Source organism: Topomyia yanbarensis, chromosome 2, assembly GCF_030247195.1.
Source record: "Topomyia yanbarensis strain Yona2022 chromosome 2, ASM3024719v1, whole genome shotgun sequence".
NCBI lineage: Eukaryota > Metazoa > Arthropoda > Insecta > Diptera > Culicidae > Topomyia > Topomyia yanbarensis.
In genome coordinates, this window is record NC_080671.1 from 325,276,749 (window position 1) to 325,298,408 (window position 21,660).

The 21,660-nt window shown below is 41.1% G+C and overlaps 2 protein-coding genes across 4 annotated transcripts in view; one reads left to right on the plus strand and one right to left on the minus strand.

Annotated features, from left to right (window-relative positions):
- Positions 1 to 1,482, plus strand: part of LOC131683815 (bifunctional 3'-phosphoadenosine 5'-phosphosulfate synthase) — a 42,559-nt gene extending 41,077 nt beyond the window's left edge. For all 3 annotated transcript variants that reach the window (XM_058966146.1, XM_058966144.1, XM_058966145.1), the window contains 2 exons: positions 971 to 1,122; positions 1,185 to 1,482. In XM_058966146.1, coding sequence (XP_058822129.1) covers positions 971 to 1,122; positions 1,185 to 1,397 — 365 coding nt within the window. In that variant the 3' untranslated portion in view covers positions 1,398 to 1,482. The remainder of the gene's footprint in view (positions 1 to 970; positions 1,123 to 1,184) is intronic.
- Positions 1,483 to 1,630: 148 nt separating this feature from the next.
- LOC131683814 (ATP-dependent DNA helicase Q5-like) lies at positions 1,631 to 21,323 on the minus strand. Its single transcript, XM_058966143.1, has 5 exons — positions 19,807 to 21,323; positions 19,018 to 19,667; positions 17,895 to 18,956; positions 3,304 to 5,173; positions 1,631 to 2,203 (listed from the first exon to the last, which is right to left on the minus strand). The coding sequence occupies exons 1-5, from the start codon at positions 21,038 to 21,040 to the stop codon at positions 2,121 to 2,123; spliced, it is 4,899 nt and encodes a 1,632-aa protein (XP_058822126.1). The 5' UTR covers positions 21,041 to 21,323; the 3' UTR covers positions 1,631 to 2,120.
- Positions 21,324 to 21,660: the final 337 nt, after the last annotated feature.

Sequence of the window (21,660 nt, forward strand, 5' to 3'; positions counted from 1 at the left end):
AACAACCAGCACAATGAATGCCGATAAACACGGATTTTCGACAGCGACCCGTAAGAACAGGAAACAAATAAGAACTTAGAATATCTTGAAAGCTGTACTGATCCAGACATGAAAGTGAACAATAACGGAAGAGATGTCAAATTGGTTGACTCCCAAGTTGTGGACAACACAGCTAATGCATTAGCGCGAAAAAAACGGTTCTCAACACGTAGCAGCAAGTTGTGTCCACGAGACTCTCCTGTCCGCAGTAACTTTGTGTGGGTGTGGGACTCCGCAACAATCTAGTGTTATTTCGTAGGGGTCCGTGATACGAAGAAGGTTGAGAATCGCTTTTAGCCAATCCCTGTATGCACAACTTCCCTAGGCCTAATCTAGATAAACAGCATCTTCAGCAAAGTTCTTTCTAATTACTGTTTTATGAGATCGCAGATGTAAAAATCTTTTTTATTGTGGAATAAAGAGTTTACTAAAAATGAAGAAGAATGTTAAGATGTTAAGGTAAAACTAAAGCCGAATTTACACCTTACCGATCTGATTCAGTGACGGTTCAGTACCATGCACGAACACCAACATTCTTTTACGTTTTATATGCGAGCATTTACACATGTCCGGTACAGCACCGTGTATGAATGCTCGTGTAAATAGTGCTTAATTGTCGCTATATGCATAAATGTCTCATGTGCTATGAGTTTCCCTATACACATGGGACAATCATGCGTAGAGCGGCAGTTCAGCCGCTATCAAAATTAGTTGCGTTATCAACTTTCATGAAACTTTGCAAGACATCTAAACACGAAAACATCGCTGAAAGCCAGCAAATATTGTTGATCGTCTATTTGGGTTTGGGACCACTGTGTGGCGTGACATTAGAGATAACAATCTGTCTATGATTTACGATATTTTTGTGATGACCTAAACCACCTAAAAACCGAAACTTTAAGTATATTTATTATTTATATCTATTTTTCAGGAATGAACGCAGGAGCTAATTTCTATATCGTTGGGCGTGATCCAGCCGGTATGCCACACCCTGACAAGCAAATGTATCCAGACGGTAACCTATACGATGGAACGCACGGCGCACGGGTGCTTAAAATAGCTCCGGGTTTGGATAGTATAGAGGTATTGTACATGTCGATATACCTACCTGTATATCTGTTATATTTGCTTTTGTACTTGCACAGATTTTACCATTCCGAGTGGCAGCGTACGACAAGTCCGTCTCGAAAATGGCATTTTTCGAGCCAAGTCGGAAAGATGATTTCGACTTCATCTCAGGAACGCGGATGAGAATGCTAGCTCGTACCGGGCAAGATCCTCCGAGTGGATTCATGGAACCGGAAGCGTGGAAAATCTTAGCCGAGTACTATCAATCGCTGAAAGCGAGCGAAAATTGATAATTTTGTGCAATTACTACTAATAGTACTAGATAGCAACATGTTTACAGTCAATACTACAAAACTTAGGATCACTTAACGCCAATCACGAGTGTTTTTATTTTAACAATGTGTTTCATTTATGTAGGTACCCAGTTTATAGTTTTGTTACAAAATTATCAATTTTATATCGTTATATTATTTTATCATGGTTCTAACATAGTTTTATTCGGATGAATAAAGAATAAGTAAAATTAATGGGAAATAACTGTAGCAGAATTTTGCTTAGTTTTCTGAAATTTTATTATCACTAGTCTTATAGTTGCAATTGCTACTATCTTATCTTGGTATTCACTGAAACTACTCTGGTATCAGTTGGTTAGCAAGACTTTTCCTTACACTGAGTGACACTATCTTGAAAAGTTTTCAAGGAAAGATTTAAACCCATAGACAATAAATATGTGTCGCTTTGCTACGCTATACAGATGAAAATTTGATACGTATTGTCTTGCAAGTACCGCTCTTATCTTAATCTTGGGCTATCCTTCCTTCTTGTTCAACAAGTTTTACAGTCACACAAATTGCCGGTAGCAATACGTATCTGATGCAAAAACGATCTCCATCGTCCAACCAGTCAGGTCAGATGATCAAATTAAGCACAAAGTCTACTCTATGATGTTCCTACAGAATAATTCACTATTAATGCGTTGCTCTTATGTACATGAACTCGTTCCCGCGCGACGGTTAATGAGGAAAATCTGCTTCACTGGCTATCACACCCTTGTGATTCATCAGGTCGTCTATGTACTTTTTCACCTTCCGGTCAACTGAGGAAAAACAATAAAAAAACAGTATAAGTAAAGCCTCATGCGAAAATATAAAATTGACGTTTGACCGTTAGGAAATATTTGAATTTTGAACAACAATGGAGGATCAATCTGCCGCTATACGCATAACTGTCCCATGTACTATGGGATTCCCTATACACAAGGGACAATTATGCGTAGAGCGGCTGCACTGCCCATAAACGCATAAGAGTCCCATGTGGATTTTTGTCGAAAATGAGTTATCCGTTGGATTGTATTCTGTATCACCACTGAATCACACTGCACAAATAAGATTACCGGGTTTGTTCAGAAAATGTAAAAAAAATGCCAAAACATGGTTGTCCCATCCATTTGGCTCAATGGATGGGACAATCTTGAACAGCGTTTTTCTCGGCTTGCTGTTTTTCAACATGGGACTCTTATGCTGTTATGGGCAGTGCAGTAATCATGAAAATGTTTTGAACAGGTGAGTAGAAACTAGCCAGCAATGAACTCGTCGAATGATCTTAGTCGAAACGCTTGCAAAATATTTTCCGTAAACAAGTCCTTGGAGGATAAAAAGACCGACTATTCTGATTGCTTGTAGAAAATTTAAAATCCGAACATAATCATCATTCGAATCAAAGATGGTCGATTGATATGGGCCCATGGAAAAACCCATGGGTCTTATCGTTGTCAAACTTTCACACAGAAAACAAGCTCAACAAACTAACCAGCGCTGAATAAATGGAGGGTTACTCAAAAATGGGTGGTGGGATCACAAGATTGTTACTAAACTTGCCCAATAACGAGCTTTATCCAATAGACCATCGGTCGTATGTCAATGCAGTTTTCTTAGTGGGCTTTACCCAGTTTTGATAAGGCGCACATTTAAGTTAATTGCGTAAAATCTATTGGTAAAGCCAACCAAGAAATTTTACTTCGATATCCCATCAATGTTTTGCTAAACAGTGTTCGATATTGGACAGGCAGGTAGGTGCTGCATACATTTTCTGTTTGTATCTGCCCATTTTTGAATGACGCTGCGTTACCCAGAGATCGAATAGTTTTGTTGAGCGTAAAAGAACAATAATTTATAGGAAAAAGACCACAAAACTCACCGACAACTTCGACGTCGTAAAACTTGTGCGATATGGTTCGCGCTAGCCCTTTGAACAGTTCCTTTGATTTGATCTTTTGCTGGCGGTAGTACGGCATCAGAAAACGAATCACGACATCGGCTAGATTCTTCTTGGACACTTTTTCCTGTTCCAGCTGAATGTTTTGCAGCTTCGCTGTAACCTCCGGATTGCTTTTCACACTAGCCACGGATGAAGAGCTATTGGAGGCGGTCGAGGGAGGGACAACCGTGGTGCTTGTGGTACTAGTATTGCTGCTACTGCTGTTTAGACCTATGGTTGGTTTTTTAGTGGTACCCACCGTTGCCGTCGAAAGTGATGATGATGATGAAGAAGACGAGGAAGTTCCGTTGCGAGCTGCAGCTGCACTGGACACAACCGCGTTCAGCTTTTGCAGGGTAGCGTGTATTTGAGCCGCGGCGTTAAATTGAGCGGCAGTTAATGACTTTACCTGCGCGACTGTTGGTGGTGGTGGAGGTGATGGATTTTTCGCTACAGTGGTTACTTTTTTGTGATCGTATTGAACAACCAACTTTTCGGGAGATGCTTCGAACAAGTAGTCGTACGTTTTCTTCGATACCGTTTTTTCCCGAGGTGGTGAAATGGCTGGTGCTGGTGGAGGAGGCGGTTGATACGCAGATTGAATTGATGGTTGGTTATAGATCGAATAGCCTGTAGAGTAGCTTGGTTCAATAGTGATCGGTGGTGGCGGAGGAGGCGTCTTGGCTGCTGACAGTGGTGGAGGTGGAGGAGGAACGTGTTCCAACAATTTGTCTGCCAAGGAATTTGACGTTTTCGACACAACGGGACCATCGTCATCCCACATATCGTCGGTCGAGAGAAGAGAATTGCTTGTAGCAGTCGATGATTCATAGCTATTGTAACTACGTCCCCCACCACCAGTGTAAGCAGGTGCGTATGCCGAAATAGTAGGAGCTTTGCGTTCGTAGTGTGACACGCGTGGTTTCTGTGTTGTGTAACTATAACTTTCGACAGGCGAAGGAGGACGTTTCATGATGGGTTTTTCTTCGTATTCACTGGCGTATCGTTTCCTGGGTCGATGGTCATAATGATCATCATCCTCATATCTGCTCTTTGATTTTTTGTGTTTTTTGCGAGTTTCTTCATATTCGCGTGAGCGAGATCTTCCAGATCGATACGAATGACGATCGCGTGATCTAGATCTATCACGTGACTTGTGCCTTGATTTACTCTTTGAGAAACCACGAGATTTTTCCCGCGACATTTCTCGGTCTCTAGGGGTTATAGAACGATCGCGGGACGGATCACGTGATCTAGTACTGGATTTTCTTTTCTTTGCTTTACGTTCTTTCCGATCCCAATCATCTTTTGAATCTTTGGACCGATGAGAGTATGAATCACTGGACACAATTTCGACTGAAGGTGACCGTCGGTCATCTAGTACGGCATGCTTCTCCTCCGTCTTAATTTCAGTTGCAACACTTGGACCCGCTCCGTCCCCGTCGCTATCCCACATGTCTCCGTCATCCAGCGTCTGCTTACCAGATTGTCCGCCACCACCTCGTCCATCTGATTTTCCAAAGTATGAATTGATCGATTTCTGATTGAAACCATCACGATTGAATGTGGAAAACTTCCCGCTTCCACCACCTCGTCGACGGTCTCCATTAGTACCACCTCGATTCGAACCGGCTCTTCGATCATCGTCTTCTTCTCGCAGTTCGTCCACAATGTCGTTTCCGTACTTACGTTTCAATTCCGCTTCAATGGTCTTAAATTCTCCACCGTGTGAGTTTCGTGCTTTTGGAACGTATTGCTTTAAGTCAGGATAAAGCATATCTGACGATGTGGCCGATTTGATGGCAGAAATCTGGAAAGACAAATAAAGGGTTTAGTTTCATTACAATGTGAAAATCTATTCGTTCAGCAGTTTTACTTTGCGTGCAATGGTTTTTTATGTTTGTGCCTAACATGTAATAGAACTGCAAGAAGCGCTGACATAACAATATCAATTCGATTATTTTCAACCACCCAGCCAGTTTCGGGTAAACAAAATTGAATTTTTAAGCACAAGCTCAACTCTATAGCGCTCATGAAGTTAGTTTAATGACACTTGTCTATTTTTTTGAATCGTGATCTATACTGAAAAAGTGTTTTTTGTGGAATGGTGCGGGAACTATTCGAATTCAAATTTTGTCTTGATTAAATGGGTACATTATACGGTATCAGTAAGGCAAAATAAAAGAAGGTAAGCGTGGATATATTGCTTGAATTCGAATGACGTGCGAAGACTCCGTGGATGTAAGAATCAAATTTTTACCAAATAGAAGTCGCACAAAATTTAATCTATGAAGTTTGGCCGGGTCGCTGTCATTCATTTGACTATTTGAGGTTATATTGTTGGGCTGTTCTACTGAAGGTCTTGTTCACGCTGACATTAGACTTGCCTCTTCAAGGGACACGATCCAAATTTGTGATCAGAAGGTGTGTTTGATACAATGAAGTTTGCTGACATCGCGACAAGCTCAAAGCCTAAGCTAATCATCGCATTAATATTATCATATTCGATAAAACGAAATAGCAACGCAATGATTGGTTGACATGGAAGATCGTGGAAACCTGAAGCGATCTGCAAGATATGCGAAATAATTTTCTGCTGAATGGAAATGTAAAAAACTTACCCAATAAGGAAGTTTCCTAACAATAAAATAAACCCACTGTTTTCAGAGTTAATTGTTTGTGAGGTTCTTCAATAAGTTTTATATCTATTAAATTAAAATTAGAAATATTGTAATCTAAACGACTAGCGTCCAGTAAAACACAACAAAGAATTTATGAACACCGGTGTTGCGGCCACATAACCAATACACTATAGTTCCTATACTCATAGTTATGCGGAGACCCTGAGCGGAGCCGGAGTCAAATGAGCATGTCAATTTAGAGTCACAGATAACAGACGCAGAGTTGTTATGGAAAACGACAAAATAAAAACACCCTAAATCCGCGCGAAATCTTGCGCGTTTCTAAAACCAAATAAATATGGATTTATCTTCACATCTAATCTAATTTATCTTCAAATGTTATTTGATTTGAAATGGTAAAAAAATTTCTCACCCTCGTTTTTGTACTCAAAATTAACGTCAACGTCGTTTTGACGTAGGACTACGTCTTTGTTTTCGATATAGAGGTACACGTTGCAAATTCTACAAAAATGGTATGTAACGAAAAGTGGTCCAATTTTAAACGCATATAATTCAGCCATCTCACGATAAATTTTCAAATTTTTTGCGCATGTCGCCCCGAAATACTTCTAAGAATAGATTCCAATAGATAAACCCAAAGATTTTTGATATCATGGCATTAAAAATTTAAATAATGTACAACCTAGTCAAAATATCGCGCATTTACACACAGAAGATAGCGCTTCCCTAGTCCATCACGACAGATTTGTGTACCTAGCGCGCTACGCTTCTATGAATGACGTCATCATCGACTATTTAAACGGACGGATTTCGCCGAACACGCTCAGTAACCTGTTGAGCGGCAGGCGAAGCAGATCACTGCGCTGTGTGTTTTCACAGCCAGTGTAGCTGAGTTAGAAGTCCGTTACACTGCTTGTGGAGGTACGCTACCCAGTGAATGCGACTCCGTTCAAACACTATGCTATCTTTTGTGTTGTGCTCGTTTCCAGCACACTTTTATGTATAGTACACAAAATCGTTTGTACATGCGATCTCCATTTGCAAACACGGTTAACATAGTGTCGTGGTATTAGTTGTCTCTTTCGCTCTACCCATCATCATCAGCGTTGATTCATTTTGCTTTGTGCGCTTGGGTTTAATGTTTGAGGCGATTGTGTAGGTAGGTAGATCTAATTTGTTACTAAATTGCACAACGAAAGTTTATTATTTACGTTCGATCAATTCATTGATTCATTTCCCCATCACGTGATTCATTTCCACTCAGCCTATAGTATTTTGATTCTACTAATAGGTACATACTACAAAGCCTATTTATGAATGAATACACTGCCACTTGAAAAACCGTTGCAAAAACGCATCTTGTCCATATATAAAATTGTTTTCGATTCTTGTATATTTAATAGTTTCGATATATGATTGAGACCACTGCATTCGCTATATTTGTATGCGTACTTTAGGAAAGTTACAATAATGGCAAAATATAACTAGAATCCTTGGTCTATACATGAAATGTGATTATATTGTCAAAAATTTGGTTTTTCTTCACTGGTCCCGGTTTTTTACCAAACACAATCGAAAGGTTTTTACAACCTAATCTTATGCCATAAAGATTTAGCTCCAGATATTAGTTCGGTCACAGTTTTCTGTCTTCTTTCTTCAGATCTTCTTAAATAAGTTTAATCGGATTCGATCACCTACTATAAATGAAATGACCTGATAATCAAGAAGGTTTGGTTCTATATGTAATATTCGATGTTGATTGGTTGTGATTAAACCATACGTAAGATATATGTTTGATTTATTATTACTATAAAGGTACTAAGAAAATAAATATTTTACATTAAGTAATATAGTCCTACGTCTACAGCTCGTGCAACCCCATAGGGCTGCCCCTTGTAGTTTTTGTACTCAAAATTACTAGCGTCTAAACCGTTAATTTTGGGAGTACAGTTTGTTCGGAGAAGTTCTTGCCTTTATGAATGCGCATCTATAGGAATATATTGGTCACTGATTAATTCACCTACAAGTGATATAAGAAATTCATTTCTCGACATAACTAAAGAAATACATTTTGTGTCTTCAGTAAAGTTGTAGAAAATGTTACTACAAAAGAATTTGCTGAAGACACCATACATCCAACTTTAATAATTTTCGAGTTATGGAACTTGTTATATGGAAGACCAATTAAAATTAGTTTTTTCATGATAACTTTTTTAGTCATTCACCTAATTTTTTGGAATCTTCCACAAAGTTGTTTGCGGTGTTGAATTACATATTTTACGGAACAAAGTAAGCTATTATGTACTTTTTGGGAATCAGTCCGAAAAATCTTTTCTAAAATCCACATTGTGACATATCAGGCATGCGCCGCCAACCCGTGCGCCGAATCACGCGCCTATTCACTTTGCATTGGTGCAAGCGAACAAACGATTTGACGTTTCGTTTGTTTGACGTTTTGTTTCGTTCGCACTCATGTGTGAAACATATAGCAACAAATCGACGAGATGCTAGTTTATCTCGGGATAGACAATATTGTCTGGTCCGACACAGATAGCTCTGATTCACTTTTACATTGAAATATGACTTATAAACTCCTGTGTTGATGTAGTGGAGCGTAATCTTCCATCTGTGTTTTCCTTTTTTTGAAGCAGTGGAGTGTGATCTTCAAACTGTGTGGTCCAGAAAAAAAAATTTCCCGAAAAGAAAAAGTTGCACTTGTTTCGTCCAACGAAAAAATCATTGTCACAATAAATTTTTTAGTGTGTTGTCGTTGAAGTTTAGAGCCCATACAACGATATACAATGAATGTAGACTCCTAAACCATCGACAGGGTGTCGAAATTCCCTGATTTTCCAAGGTTTTCCTGACATTTTATAAATTTTCTAGAGTGCTCAAACAAACCAATTAATTTCACATTTTTCGATGTTTATGGTTTGAGCTTACATTTTTAGTTAGTTATTAAATGTAATTTTTTGCAATGGGAATATCTCGGATGTGACGGGCGTCGGTATTGATTAGCATGCAGGGATCAATTAGGCAATCCATTAGACGTTAGTTTGACAATTCAGCGGTGGGTTCTGTCCACAGGTCTACTCCTGCGAACAGAAAAACTCGTCCGACAAACATCTTTCGTTAATCCGATTCGTTTGATGTTGGTTCGAATCAACGATATTGTTGGACGTCGCACCCCTCGGAGTAACGTCGGAATAAGTAAACAAGAAATAATCAGCTGATCAGAAATCAGAAAGTTCGTAATACCGTCCCATTTTGGCGAGAACCGGTACTGCGGTACTAAAGCCGCTAGTACCGGTAGTACCGGTAAAATATCGGAACTCGAATATTTTTTTCAAAAGATTTGAGAAACGATTCAAAGTGAAATTGATTGCTCAAACTGATGCCTCATTGCCGCAGAAGGTATTTTTTCAAATGCGGCACCTTCTTTTATTTCGAGATCTAGGGCACGTTGAATTCAAGAACTGGTAAGCGGTGTGACTTTCGTCGACTTCAACTGATGGTAAATGTAAGAAACCCTATTATCAACAGTAAATGGAAGCGAGAATGTTAATCCGTGTACGTTGGTCATATTTCGTCTCGGCATAAACGCTTTGCTGTAAATTGGTTTCGACTTTTATGCAGTGGCTGATCCAGGGGGAGGGTCCTGGGGGTCCGGACCCCCTCCGAAAATTTTCAGTTTGCTGAGAAAATTTGAATTATTTTCAATTTTGTACTAGTTGCGAACTTAAAATCATTTCAAACTAAATTTGACTACCAAAACTGATTTCCATTAAATGAGGTTTTGACGCATAACGTATTGTACAATGTTCATTCCAAAATTAAAATTTTGGGCCCCTCCGGAAATGTTTTTTTTCTGGATCCGCTCCTGCTTTTATGCATACCAAGGCTCTTAATTAGCTGTAAACTAAGGAGTTTTGCTCACTTTTCCAATCACCAAAATTTATGAATAGCTCCATTCGAAGCAGTTCACCAACTCTAAAATTGTAAGCTACTAAATCGCTATTCGTTCTTTTATAGATAAAGATTTTTAGCGCAAACCAAATACAGACATGACTTGGGCCACAGCCTTATTACGCGCAACCCAGTGAATAATTGGAACTGATCAGAATGTCGCTAATAAAAAAATCAAAACAAATTTTTACTCTAATGCTGGATGTGAATACTTTGATATTTAGTAGAAGATTTTTGTTTCGACTAAATAGTGGGGAGTTAGTAATATTTAGCTTCTAGAATTATTATGATGATGGCCCCACCTCAGTTCTCCACAAATGCGTAAGCTGAACGATTTATCTAGAAGAAACCGAAACGTCGGAAGAAGAGAACATACAGGAGTTCTTTATTAAAAACAGACTGAAACGCCGATTCCTAACCTAAAGAAATCAAACATAAACAGTCGAAAATACAGCAAAAAACTATATTTAAAAAATAATTGAATATAATTAAAAGCCACCTTGCAGACCGATATTTGGAAACGGGTCCCGCTATACTGCCGTTCTACGCATAATTGTCCTATGTCTATGTGGGCAATCCCATAGAACATTGGACAAATATGTTTATAACGGCAGTATAGAGTCTACATATTTTTCATAAAAAAATGTATGGTACCGAAGATTCCGGTACCGGCGTCTGTTCAGTACCGGTATTACGGTACCAATAATGGGTAGGTATTCCCGGGATTTTTGGTACCGGTATTACCGGTACCACAACGCTAACAATGTGGCTCATCATGTTATTCCCAAGCATGTTGTTCCTATGAACATTTCGCAATCTCAATTGGTTCTGGTCAATAACGGTGTAGCAACCGCGGGCGATCTCTTAAATGTAACTTTTTAATTTTAATAATAATTGTGTTGTTAATACAGAATCATTCAGCACTTTTTTCACAACTGTAAAATAGCATCATAATTCGAGAAAACGGTTTTTGGATAGTTTACTTACGATTTGAGACATTTTTTAGCCTCCCATTTGCCTGCTAATAATTCTTCCCGACAATTTGTCGTTCCAGAGATTAAGTACCCTCTATAAATGGCAGTAGGAATATAATAAGTACAACGAAATAAATGAATTCACATTAATCGATTTTAATGCAATCTGGCAATAGCAGCAAACAAAAATGCGCACCAGTGTACGTTCTACTTCTGCTCAAGCTAGTGCTTAAAGAAAGTTGAGCAATCGACCAATAACAGTCGCCACGATCTGACGTGAGTATTCACTGTTGGTTTTATTTTTTCGGTGATCGTTTGTCTGTTTGTTGTGAGATGAGCGAAGCTTCGCAGCAAAAGGGAAGCAAACTTCGGTTAAATACGCTATCAATTGATTTTAAATATTCTCGTATCCGCCCTTCTGCTAGCGGAAGGTGATATTGAATCTGGAGCTTTCGGAAGTCAACTACATATATTATTTATATTTCCTGATTATACATCATATTAACATGATTTAATCTGTTCCACAATATTCAGTTCGGTCAGTTGCTGCTTATCTCCAATCTCTCAGGTGCCCGATACTCGCCAGGTTCTGCTCCACTTAGTCCAGCCACCGGAAGGCACAAATCCCCGACTATGTACGGGGAACGTGCCATTTGAGCCAATATGTTCTGATTCCTGAACTTGGTGGGGTTGTTGTCCGGCATCCTCACAACATGCCCCGCCCACCATACCCTTCCAGCTTGAGCTACTTTCCGGATACTTGTCTCACCATAGAATCGCGCAAGTTCGCGGTTCATCCTTCTCCTCCACACGCCATCCTCCAGCACACCACAGAAGATCGTTCTCAGCACCCTTCTTTCAAAGACTTCGAGTGCCTGCAGATCCTCCTCGAGCATTGTCAACGTTTCGTGCCCTTAGAGACCCACCGGTCAAATTAGTGTGTTGTACATGGCGCATGTCGTGCGGTGGTGAAGTTTCCTGGATCTCAAAGTTTTGTAGAGCCCATAGTAAGCACGACTTCCAGAGATAATACGTCTTCTGATCTCCCGGCTGGTGTTATTGTCCGCAGTCACCAATGAGCCTAGATAGATGAACTCGTCAACCACCTCGAACTCGTCGCCGTCGATCGTAATACTACTGCCCAAGCGTTCCCCATCGCGATCGGTTCCGCCAGCCAGCATGTACTTCGTCTTAGACACATTTATCTTCAGTCTTACTCGTGCTGCTTCGCGCTTCAGTCGGGTGTGCAGATCTGCTACCGTCTCCTTGTTTCTACCGATTATGTCCACGTCGTCAGCGAAGCACACGAACTGTCCAGACCTCGTGAAAATCGTGCCCCGCATGTTTTTTTTATTCAATTTGTTTATTTGATAAGGCAGGTTTGCGTTAGCTTAAAGGTACCAATCTTAGTTTGTTTTACGTTTCAAATTACTTAAAACTAGGGGATTACATATTGATTTTTTTAAAATTAAACTAAGGAGAATTTATAGCTATACATATACACAAGGGGGTAATATAATTTTCGTAAGATCCCCTAATCATTTAGTTTTTATGGCAATATGGTTTGACATTTTTAGCAGGGAGATTATTGAAGCAAATAATGTTTAACTAAGGGGGACAATTTTTATAACTATCTTAAAACTAGGAATAACTAGAGGGCGTGATTTAATTTTGTGAAGATTCGGGGAGATCAATTAGAGTTATTTTTGTGGTAGTGGAGTTGGGCATTTTCAATGAGATTATATAATATGATAGTTAGAACTAGAAGAGACAGAAAGAGCTAAATGCGATGCCCCGCATGTTGAATCCCGCTCTTCGCATTACACCATCCAGCGCTATATTGAACAGCAGGCAGGATAACCCATCGCCTTGTCCTACTCCCCTGCGTGTTTCAAACGGACCCAAGAGGCCGCCCGAAATTTTGACACAACACCTTGCACCATCCATCGTAGCTTTAATCAGTCTTGTCAGCTTCCCAGGGAAACCGTTCTCGTCCATCATTTTCCATAGCTCTACACGGTCCACCGTGTCATATGCGGCTTTAAAGTCGATGAACAGGTGAAGTGTCGGGACCTGGCATTCACGGCATTTTTTGGAGGATTTGCCGTATAGTAAAGATTTGGTCGTTTGTTGATCTGCCGTTGATGAAACCGGCCTGATAATTCCCGACAAATCCATTTACCAGCGGTGATAGGATCTTTATACAGTTCCATTGTATACGAAACCAATATTGATAACGTTGAATTTTTAAGCGGAGTTGAGTGCTTAAACGTTAGGGAACGACATGGTACGTGAGCACCTTTCCAGATTTCAATTAAAATTACAATCCATAACTAGAGCCTGAAACTGGGTGACATAATAGTAAATTATCAGGCATAAATTTTAGTGATATTAAATTGAAGACGTAGTAAGTGTGCCTGAAGAGAGCATCTTGGTTGTTTTACCCCATAACAGACTGGCATGGTCATCAAACGATGAGATAACGTAGTTCTCACAAGTCTCCTATCTTATGCCTCCACGCGAGTCTAAGTTTTTTGGTGATATTTGGTCCTTAGATAAACGACGACTGGGTGCTATCAGCCTTCTGGTGATAGTAGCAGAATAAGAGGGTGCGAACAGATCTGGTTGAGAAAACACTACCGTAAAAATGAATAGTTGATTGGAAATTAGCCCCAATAAGACTTTAATGTGACTAATATCGATGATCACGAGTCAATAGGTACTGAAAATTCGCCGCGTCTCTTTCTATGTATCTAATTTGAAGTTCCGTTATTGCTAACAATCTCGTGCATCAGGTTAACAATCCTTTGTATTTCTCTGTAATGTTCGTTATTATCGCTCGTATACGTGTATTTCAAAAACAGTCCGATGAGGGAAATAGGTAATACTTTCCTTGATTAATAACATCTGGCGTTATCATAACTCTTTGTATAACATGTTAAAAATTGGGGGAGGGGATATAAATATTTTTGTATATATATATATATTTATACAATATATGTATGTACGTATGTATATATGTTTTTTTTAGAGAGCAGAAAAAATGTGCAAAAACCAACAACTCAGGAAACGGGTTTGGGTAGCCAACATCTTGCACGCAAGCTCATTCCTCCCCGGCATTACTTTGGGAAGAAGATTTGTTATGCACACACTCCTATCCAACTACTCAGTATTTAGTTCGTTCAGTAGGGTTACAGCACCCATCCTTGACACACTACCAGTTTCCGACCATCTACACCACGTGGCAATTTCTTTATGGTATTAGGAAAGCTAGCTGTGGGTCAAGAATTAGTGCTCTACCCCTACGAGGACAATCTGGGCGGCAAACTTCAGACTGTCTAATTTACAGAGCCCTTCGGTTCCCTTGTGCCATTTAGTACAACTTCCTCGTTGAGCTTCCGCTTTGTTCGCGATCTACTCGGTATAGTCCCCGACGATGGATTTAGCCTACTCCGACGAAGAGTTCCCCGGTGAGAGAAGTTCGAAGGCGAGCCAACCAGCCAGGTGCCGAGATCAGTTCGGCGATTCCGATGAAGCAGGGCGTCCGGTTCACTGGTGCCCCAATGACTCGCGATTGATGGTCTCACGCCGCGGTTTACTCAGTCTAGTCTCCTGTGGTGAATCAAGCTTACGTTGACGAAGAGTTCCCTGATGAAAGAAGTTCTCCCAATACCGATTCTTCTTTGGTTTTTACTATATTTCTATCGGAATAACCGGTGGGGTATTGAGGTTGGTCTGGTGATTCCGGATGGAGCGTGGGGGTCCGGTTTGCTGGCGTTTCGACGACCCATACTCGGTGCTCTGTTGTAGTCTACTCGACTAGTCCTCGGAGGTGGATCTAAATTATTCCTACGGAAAGTTCCCTGGCGGTGGTCTTTAGATCGCTTGTCATTCTGTAGGATACATTATCCGGCTTGATGTCTAGTCCTCCCGTTTTAAGTAGCTCCTTGGGGACGATCCATAAATGACGTAGCATTTTTCGAGTGATTTTTAACACCTCCCTCGTCACAAACCTCTAAATACCCCCCCCTCCCTATTATTACGTAGCTTGACGGTAATTCTCCCCTCCCCTTGTCATCGTAATTTTTTAAAAATACAAAAAACCTTATTAGTTATTCCTCTTTAAAAAAGCTACGTAGCATGACATTAACCCCTACCCCCTGTCGTCACACATCATCACAAAATACAAAACTACCCCATCCCCCATATAATGCTACGTCATTTATGGATGATTCCTTGCACGTCACTTTAAATTTCCGACATTCGAAGATCACATGCTCTGGTGTCTCCTCGTCGTTCTCACACTCCGGGCACAATGGTGACGTTGCGTACCCTAACCGATTAAGATACTTCTTGAAGCATCCGTGGCCCGACAGGAGCTGTTTCAGGTGGAAGGTCATCTCTCCGTGCTTTCTATTGACGCGCGTCGACAAACTAGGGATGAGCCGGTAAGTCAACTTTCTTTTTTCCGTATTTTCTCAATCCTGCTGTCACGTCACTATCAAATCTATTCCCATCATATTCGTACGACCACCAGCCGGAACGTCCTGATCCACTTTTTGGAACCCCATATCGCAGTATCGATGACGAAACACTAGATAGCAGACCGACTTTTCGCAGGTGTAATCAACGTGTTTGTTAAATCTCAACCGGTCGTGGATCATCACTCCCAATTGCTTCAGTGCACGCTTCGATGCAATCACGTGCCCTTCGACGGTGATCTGTATCCGCTGAATCGCTTTGCAGTTGCTGACCAACATACATCCGATTTGTGGTATCGCGTCTATTGTCTCCGTTACCAACACCTCCGCTTCTCTAAGTGTCCCACTCATCACCGTTAGTGACATTTCGTCTGCGAAACGTACGATTTTTACTGTCCCGGGCAGCCGCAGTGTTATGACCCCATCGTACATCCCGTTTCAAAGAGTTGGGCCGAGAATGGAGACCTCAGGAACGCCTGTTGCGACTCGCATTGACTTCTGCTCTTAATTCGTCTGGTACAGCAGTACTCTACTTTGGAAGCAGCTCTTCAGGATCTGGTTCATTCTTCTGTGCAGCGCTGCGGCATTGGCATATACGGGACTGAATCGCCCGGTGACTTCCCTGACTTTGGCAACAATATCAGCTTCTGTGTCTTCCACATTTCGCGGAAACTTCCATAATCTAAACACTTCTGCAGTAGCATCCTGAACATGCCCAGGATCGCAGGCTTCAGCGCCACGTTTGGTATTCCATCCGGACCGGGGGCTTTCTTTGATTCTAGTCGCATCGACGCTTCTTTGAGCGCGTCGTTAGTCGCTTGCCACTCGGCTGTGTTTTCTCCTTCTTCTTTGCCGTACGGTGTCGGTGACCAGGTAGTTGGATCGTGCTTCGGGAAGAAACTCAACGATTATCTTTAGCTTACCCGGGGATATTTCAGCTGGTGTCAACGGGCTGAGTCGTCATGACGACTCAGTACTCGTGCCCAGGGATTGCGTTTACTTCTCAGAGCACCTACTTATGGCAAACTGGCCTGCTAAGCTTTTAAAGCGTCCATAGCTTCCTGAAACGTTGCTAGCGCTCCTCTTTCCGATCTTGCTCTCTGAGCCCGCCTTTCGGCTCTAAGACAAGCAGCGTATAGCGTACTGAGCTACCCACTTAACCAGTAAGTAGCACGCCGTATACTGCATGGCTCCAGTTTTCGTGGCATTATAACGTCACAAGCCGTCACAATTCTTATTATTAGATTAGCCGCATCAACGTACTTGATTCCGCTGTTCACTGAAGTCATTCAACAAAGAGGTTTTTGTTAAGAACATTCGTCTTCCATTTTAGCTTGCCAGTCGTTCTTCTCCGTACTGCAGCAGGGTTCCATTAGCCGATGCGGTAGCGAATCGGCTAGTGATCGCTATGAGGATACTTCTCGCACACTCACCAGTCCATGTTCGCTGTCAATCAAGGACTACATAATGTGGCGGAATTTCTCTCGGGGCCAATGTCCGTTTCGTGAACCAATAAGCTCCAAGTTTTGTGGCGGCACCAGGAGCTGTTGTAGTCCTCGGCGGTGGACCTGGCCTTCACAACGAGCCGATCGGTAGGTGTCGAGGTCTGTCACCAATTTTCACTACAAGGAAATATTCCCACAAGATAAATTTTGCAAATGAAACTGAGAATTCCATTTAAAATGAGGCATATTTTTGATGAAAATGTTCCCCCCGCTACTACGCCGCTGTTTCCAATCCCAAGTGTGGGATTTAGAATTGGCTTAACCACTACATTAGGCTCGCCCACACTAGCAAGCATTCCAATAAAAGAGATTATAACTACTAGAGGTCGCATGCCACTTTTAACACTGATGGTTTATCATCTTGCTCTTAAGAGGACAATACACGAGCAGAAATATTGTCAATAAATCGGTTATTGATCAATATATTGACGGTGCAAAAACATCTTGAATATATTCATCATATAGAAATCGGATTGATATATTGAAGCAGTTTTGCCAATATTTTTATTGACAATATTCCTGTCTCGTGTAGGGTCTGCTTTACATATGCTAAGCCCATTAGTTTGACATACATTGCCTCGAGTACACACATGTCAAAGTAATGGGATACAATATGCAAGAGTGAGCTCAGTTCGGTAAACCGTGGAGACAGTAGCGCTTTGTTCCCTCTAGTAGGTATATTATCTTTTATTCCAATGGATAGATGGATATTAAAAGTTTATAATCGATCAAACAATCAAATGACGATTGAGATGCCAAACAAGTTAGCGCGTGGAATTCGTTTAGCCCAGTTACACAACAGCAGTACAATGTATCGGTAACGTTTGATTGCTTACGATATTAATTATCTTTTTATTGCTGTTCAGCGCATAATTGCTCCATGTATATGAGATCCCAATGAACATGGTACCGTTACAGGTATCGCGCCAGTTAAGGGAAACAAAAAAAGCTGAATTTACTCACATGTTTCGCTACGGATCTCCGGTATAAACTAGCCACTGTATTGTTCGTGAATGCATCATATTCCATACCAACAGCAATATCTTCAAAATCCTTGTAAACTAACTCGTGCTCCGGGGGATCGGATTCCTTGCATGTTTCAAAATTTTTCTTTAACAAATCCGCCAGCATGGTAAGATTAGCTTCTCGTGAAGAAATGGTCAACCCATTCACTTTAACTGTGGTTTGCATTGCAAACTTTACCCGACTGATGGAAGCAGTCCGGTGCATATCCAAGTCTTTGGCAGCGGATGCCTTCCTCAACGCAAACTGCTTCTGAATCAGTAGATCCGATTCCTGCTTGGCCCGTTTTTCTCGGTCATCATATTCATCAGCAGAAGAAGCCGCATCTTTGTAGTCGTCTGAAGCCCCTTTTCGACCACCTTCGTACAGATCTGCGAAATTGTCGTCGTAACCTATTATAGTTTTCAGTTTCCCCGCGACCGACAGTTTTTGAAAAGTTTCGATTGCTTGTTCCACCTTTTTTGGATCTGTGCAAACGTCACACATATCGACACAGTCTGGCGGATCGTCACCAAAAAAGTCCGAGAACAGTCTATGTCGACACCGAGCCGATTCGCAGTACTCAACAATTTTTTCGAAATTTTTCACTGCCAGCTTGGTTTTGTCTTCTTTAGAAGTGCCTTTGCCTTTCTGCAAGTCTTGTTGAAGCAAGAAATCGATTGACTTGCACTGCTCTCGACAATGATAAACTCGGCAGTAGGATTTCTTCCCATCGCGGCCAGCTCGACCCGATTCTTGGTAGTACGATGCGACACTTTGAGGAATGTCCCAGTGAATGACAAACCGCACCGAAGCTTTGTCCACGCCCATTCCAAAACTAATGGTAGCAGATATGATGGGATATTTTCCTTCCATCCAGTCTTCCTGTACGGCTACGCGCTCCGATTGCTTCAATCCTGCGTGGTAGGCAGCTGTTTTCAGTCCTAATTTTGTTAGGCTGTTTGCTACTCGCTCCGTTGTCTCGCGCGTTCTACAGTAGATTATGCCACAAGCCTTTTTACTCTGAAACGTAAAAGAGACGATTATTGGTTGGTGTCGAAGACAGTGCCAAGGTAACACCTACTGGTTTGATATCTTCGTCTTCTTGGTCTAAAATGCTTTCTATATAATCTCGCAAATGAATATAATCATCCTGAATAGAATTTTTGAATACTACATCGTAGTAGAGATTCTCTCGGAAGCAAGAGGTCTTGAATTTAGCCACTGGTTCTTTCAGCCGCAAATTTTTGAAAATATCTTCAACAACTTTTTTAGAAGCTGTTGCTGTCAGAGCAATCCATGGAATCGACGGATACTCGGAACGAAGCGCACCAAGTTTAAGATAATCCGGGCGGAAATCGTGCCCCCATTCGCTTACGCAATGTGCTTCATCGACAACCACGTAAGCGACCTTCTTATGTTTGACTAGCATTTTGAGCAGCTCTTTGAACGTGGTCGTGTTAGCCTGTTCCGGTGTGATGTAAAGAAATCGAATATCCGTACGAATGCTTTTCAAATCGTTCATAACTCGATCTCGGTCCTTGTTGCTCATTTTAGAATTTATGGAATTTGCAGGAATTTTCAATTTGACCAGTGTATCTAACTGATCTTTTATCAGTGCCAGCAGTGGGGAGAACACAATAGTTACTTTATTGTCTTGCATCACTCCCGGCAGTTGGAAGCAAAGCGATTTGCCGGAACCGGTTGGCATGGAAACGTAGACATCGCGAGTTCCTGTAATATAATAGTGTAATTTAGAGATTGAGTTCCGGAGAAAACAATTGCTCCTCATGTATGAGGTTTCTGGTTGTGAAATATAAACGATAAATTTCTTAAATTAAACTGCAACAAACAGTATGATAATCTAGCTTACTTGTTATAATCGTCTGGATTGCTTCCTTTTGCAGCGTGCTTTTGAAATCGTTATGACCAAAATACTGCTTCAGCTTCTCTTGCAATATACCATCCGTACTTCCTTCTTCTTTTTTTACCTTTCTCTCAAAAATGCTGGCTAACTTTCTTGGTGGTTCCGGTTTCTCATCAACTACCCTTGATTTGGGACTCTTGTGGGGAGTTTCATCGTCAACGTCGGAAAGGTATTCCTGTTTAAACGTAGCAACAGGACTTTTAAATTCTTCTTCGGAAAGCTCCTCCAGAAATGGTTTCTTCTCTATTAGATCTGCTGCATCTCTAAGGTTGTCATCATCACTTTCGTAATTATCTTGAACTGAGCCCCTTTCATCTTTCAACTGTGTACCATATCCAGGGTTTATGTTAATTTTAGGATCTTCGACTACTACTGTTCGTGAGATTGAAAACTTTTCTTTGACCTCATCATCATCTGGTATTTCACCGGGTTCTGGACTACTACAACTTAATTTATCGTATAACTCCTCTTCTTTAATGTCATCATCTGAGCAGTCTTTCTGCTTGTCTTCAGCGTTTGAATTCTCATTGCTGACTTCAGTATCGTTTCCCGGTTCTCCTCCTTCTGTAATGTCTTCTCTGCTGTCTTCCGCGTTTGAATTTGCATTGCTGACTTCAGTATTATTTTCTAATTTCTCTTCGTCTGTGTCGTCAATCACTGAGCTGACCTCCTGATTGCCTTGCGTATTTAAATTTTCATTGCAGACTTCAATAGCGTTTTCCGGTCCACTTTCTTCCTTAACGGTAATTTTTGAACAGCTCTCCTGCTCATCTTCCGATTTGGAATTCTCACCGCTGACTTCAGAGTCGTTTTCCGGTTCCCTTTCTTCCTTTATATCGTCCCCTGAGTATTCCACTTTGTCTTCTAGCTTTGCATTTTTATTGTTTACTTCAGTAACATTTTCCGGTTCCCTTTTCCTAGGTTCGCCCTCACTTTCCACCGGCTTTTCCTCGGAATGCAACGTTGTTGTGATTTCGTTGTGCTCTATCTTTTCGACTATCTCATCCACTGTTACGACAGGAACGTCGGTTACATTAGTTTCAGTGTCATTCATCGCACTCTCAATTATAGATGAAGCATGTTTAATCTGATCATCTTCCAGATCGTTCGACTTTAATTCGCCCTGAGATACGGAATCCTCGCTCGTATCAGTGCTAGTCGCAGAATTGTCTTCTGACATCTTCAGGATTTCCAAGGCTACAGATCAACTGGCAAAAAATTGTGTACTGATATTCCGAACACTTTCACACACCGTCGAAGAGAAGGTATTTCAGGATGAATCTTTTTAAATCTACACACAGTTATATTAAATACGTGATGTTAAAACATTTTCGCAACAAATGGATTGAAAAACCCGGGGTTAAATAATAAAATGCCGCCAGAAATCCTAAAATAAAATTTCTTGAAACGATTCCTTCCGTCGAATCAAAACTTTTCACGATTTAGGCTCAGAGCAGTTGTCAAAATCCTCAAACACAAAAGATGGCGCGAACATCCCAGCGGGTATGGAATGTGGCATTTTGACCCAATATTTTTCTGGAGTAAATTTGCAATAGGACGTAAGCTACACCCCAGTTAAACTCATTCCGGAACCGGTTCGGATTTCTGAATGGGGGTCATTATAGGGGCCCTTACACGCGCAATAAAAGTGTCATTACTAAGTAGTGTCATTACTGGAATTGTATGGGAATTCCAACATTACTCGCCTTACACGTTCATTAAATGTGACATTACTGCTCAGTAATGACATTACTAACGCCTCGTGAAATGCAACAACCGATTCCGACTCAATCGGTTTCA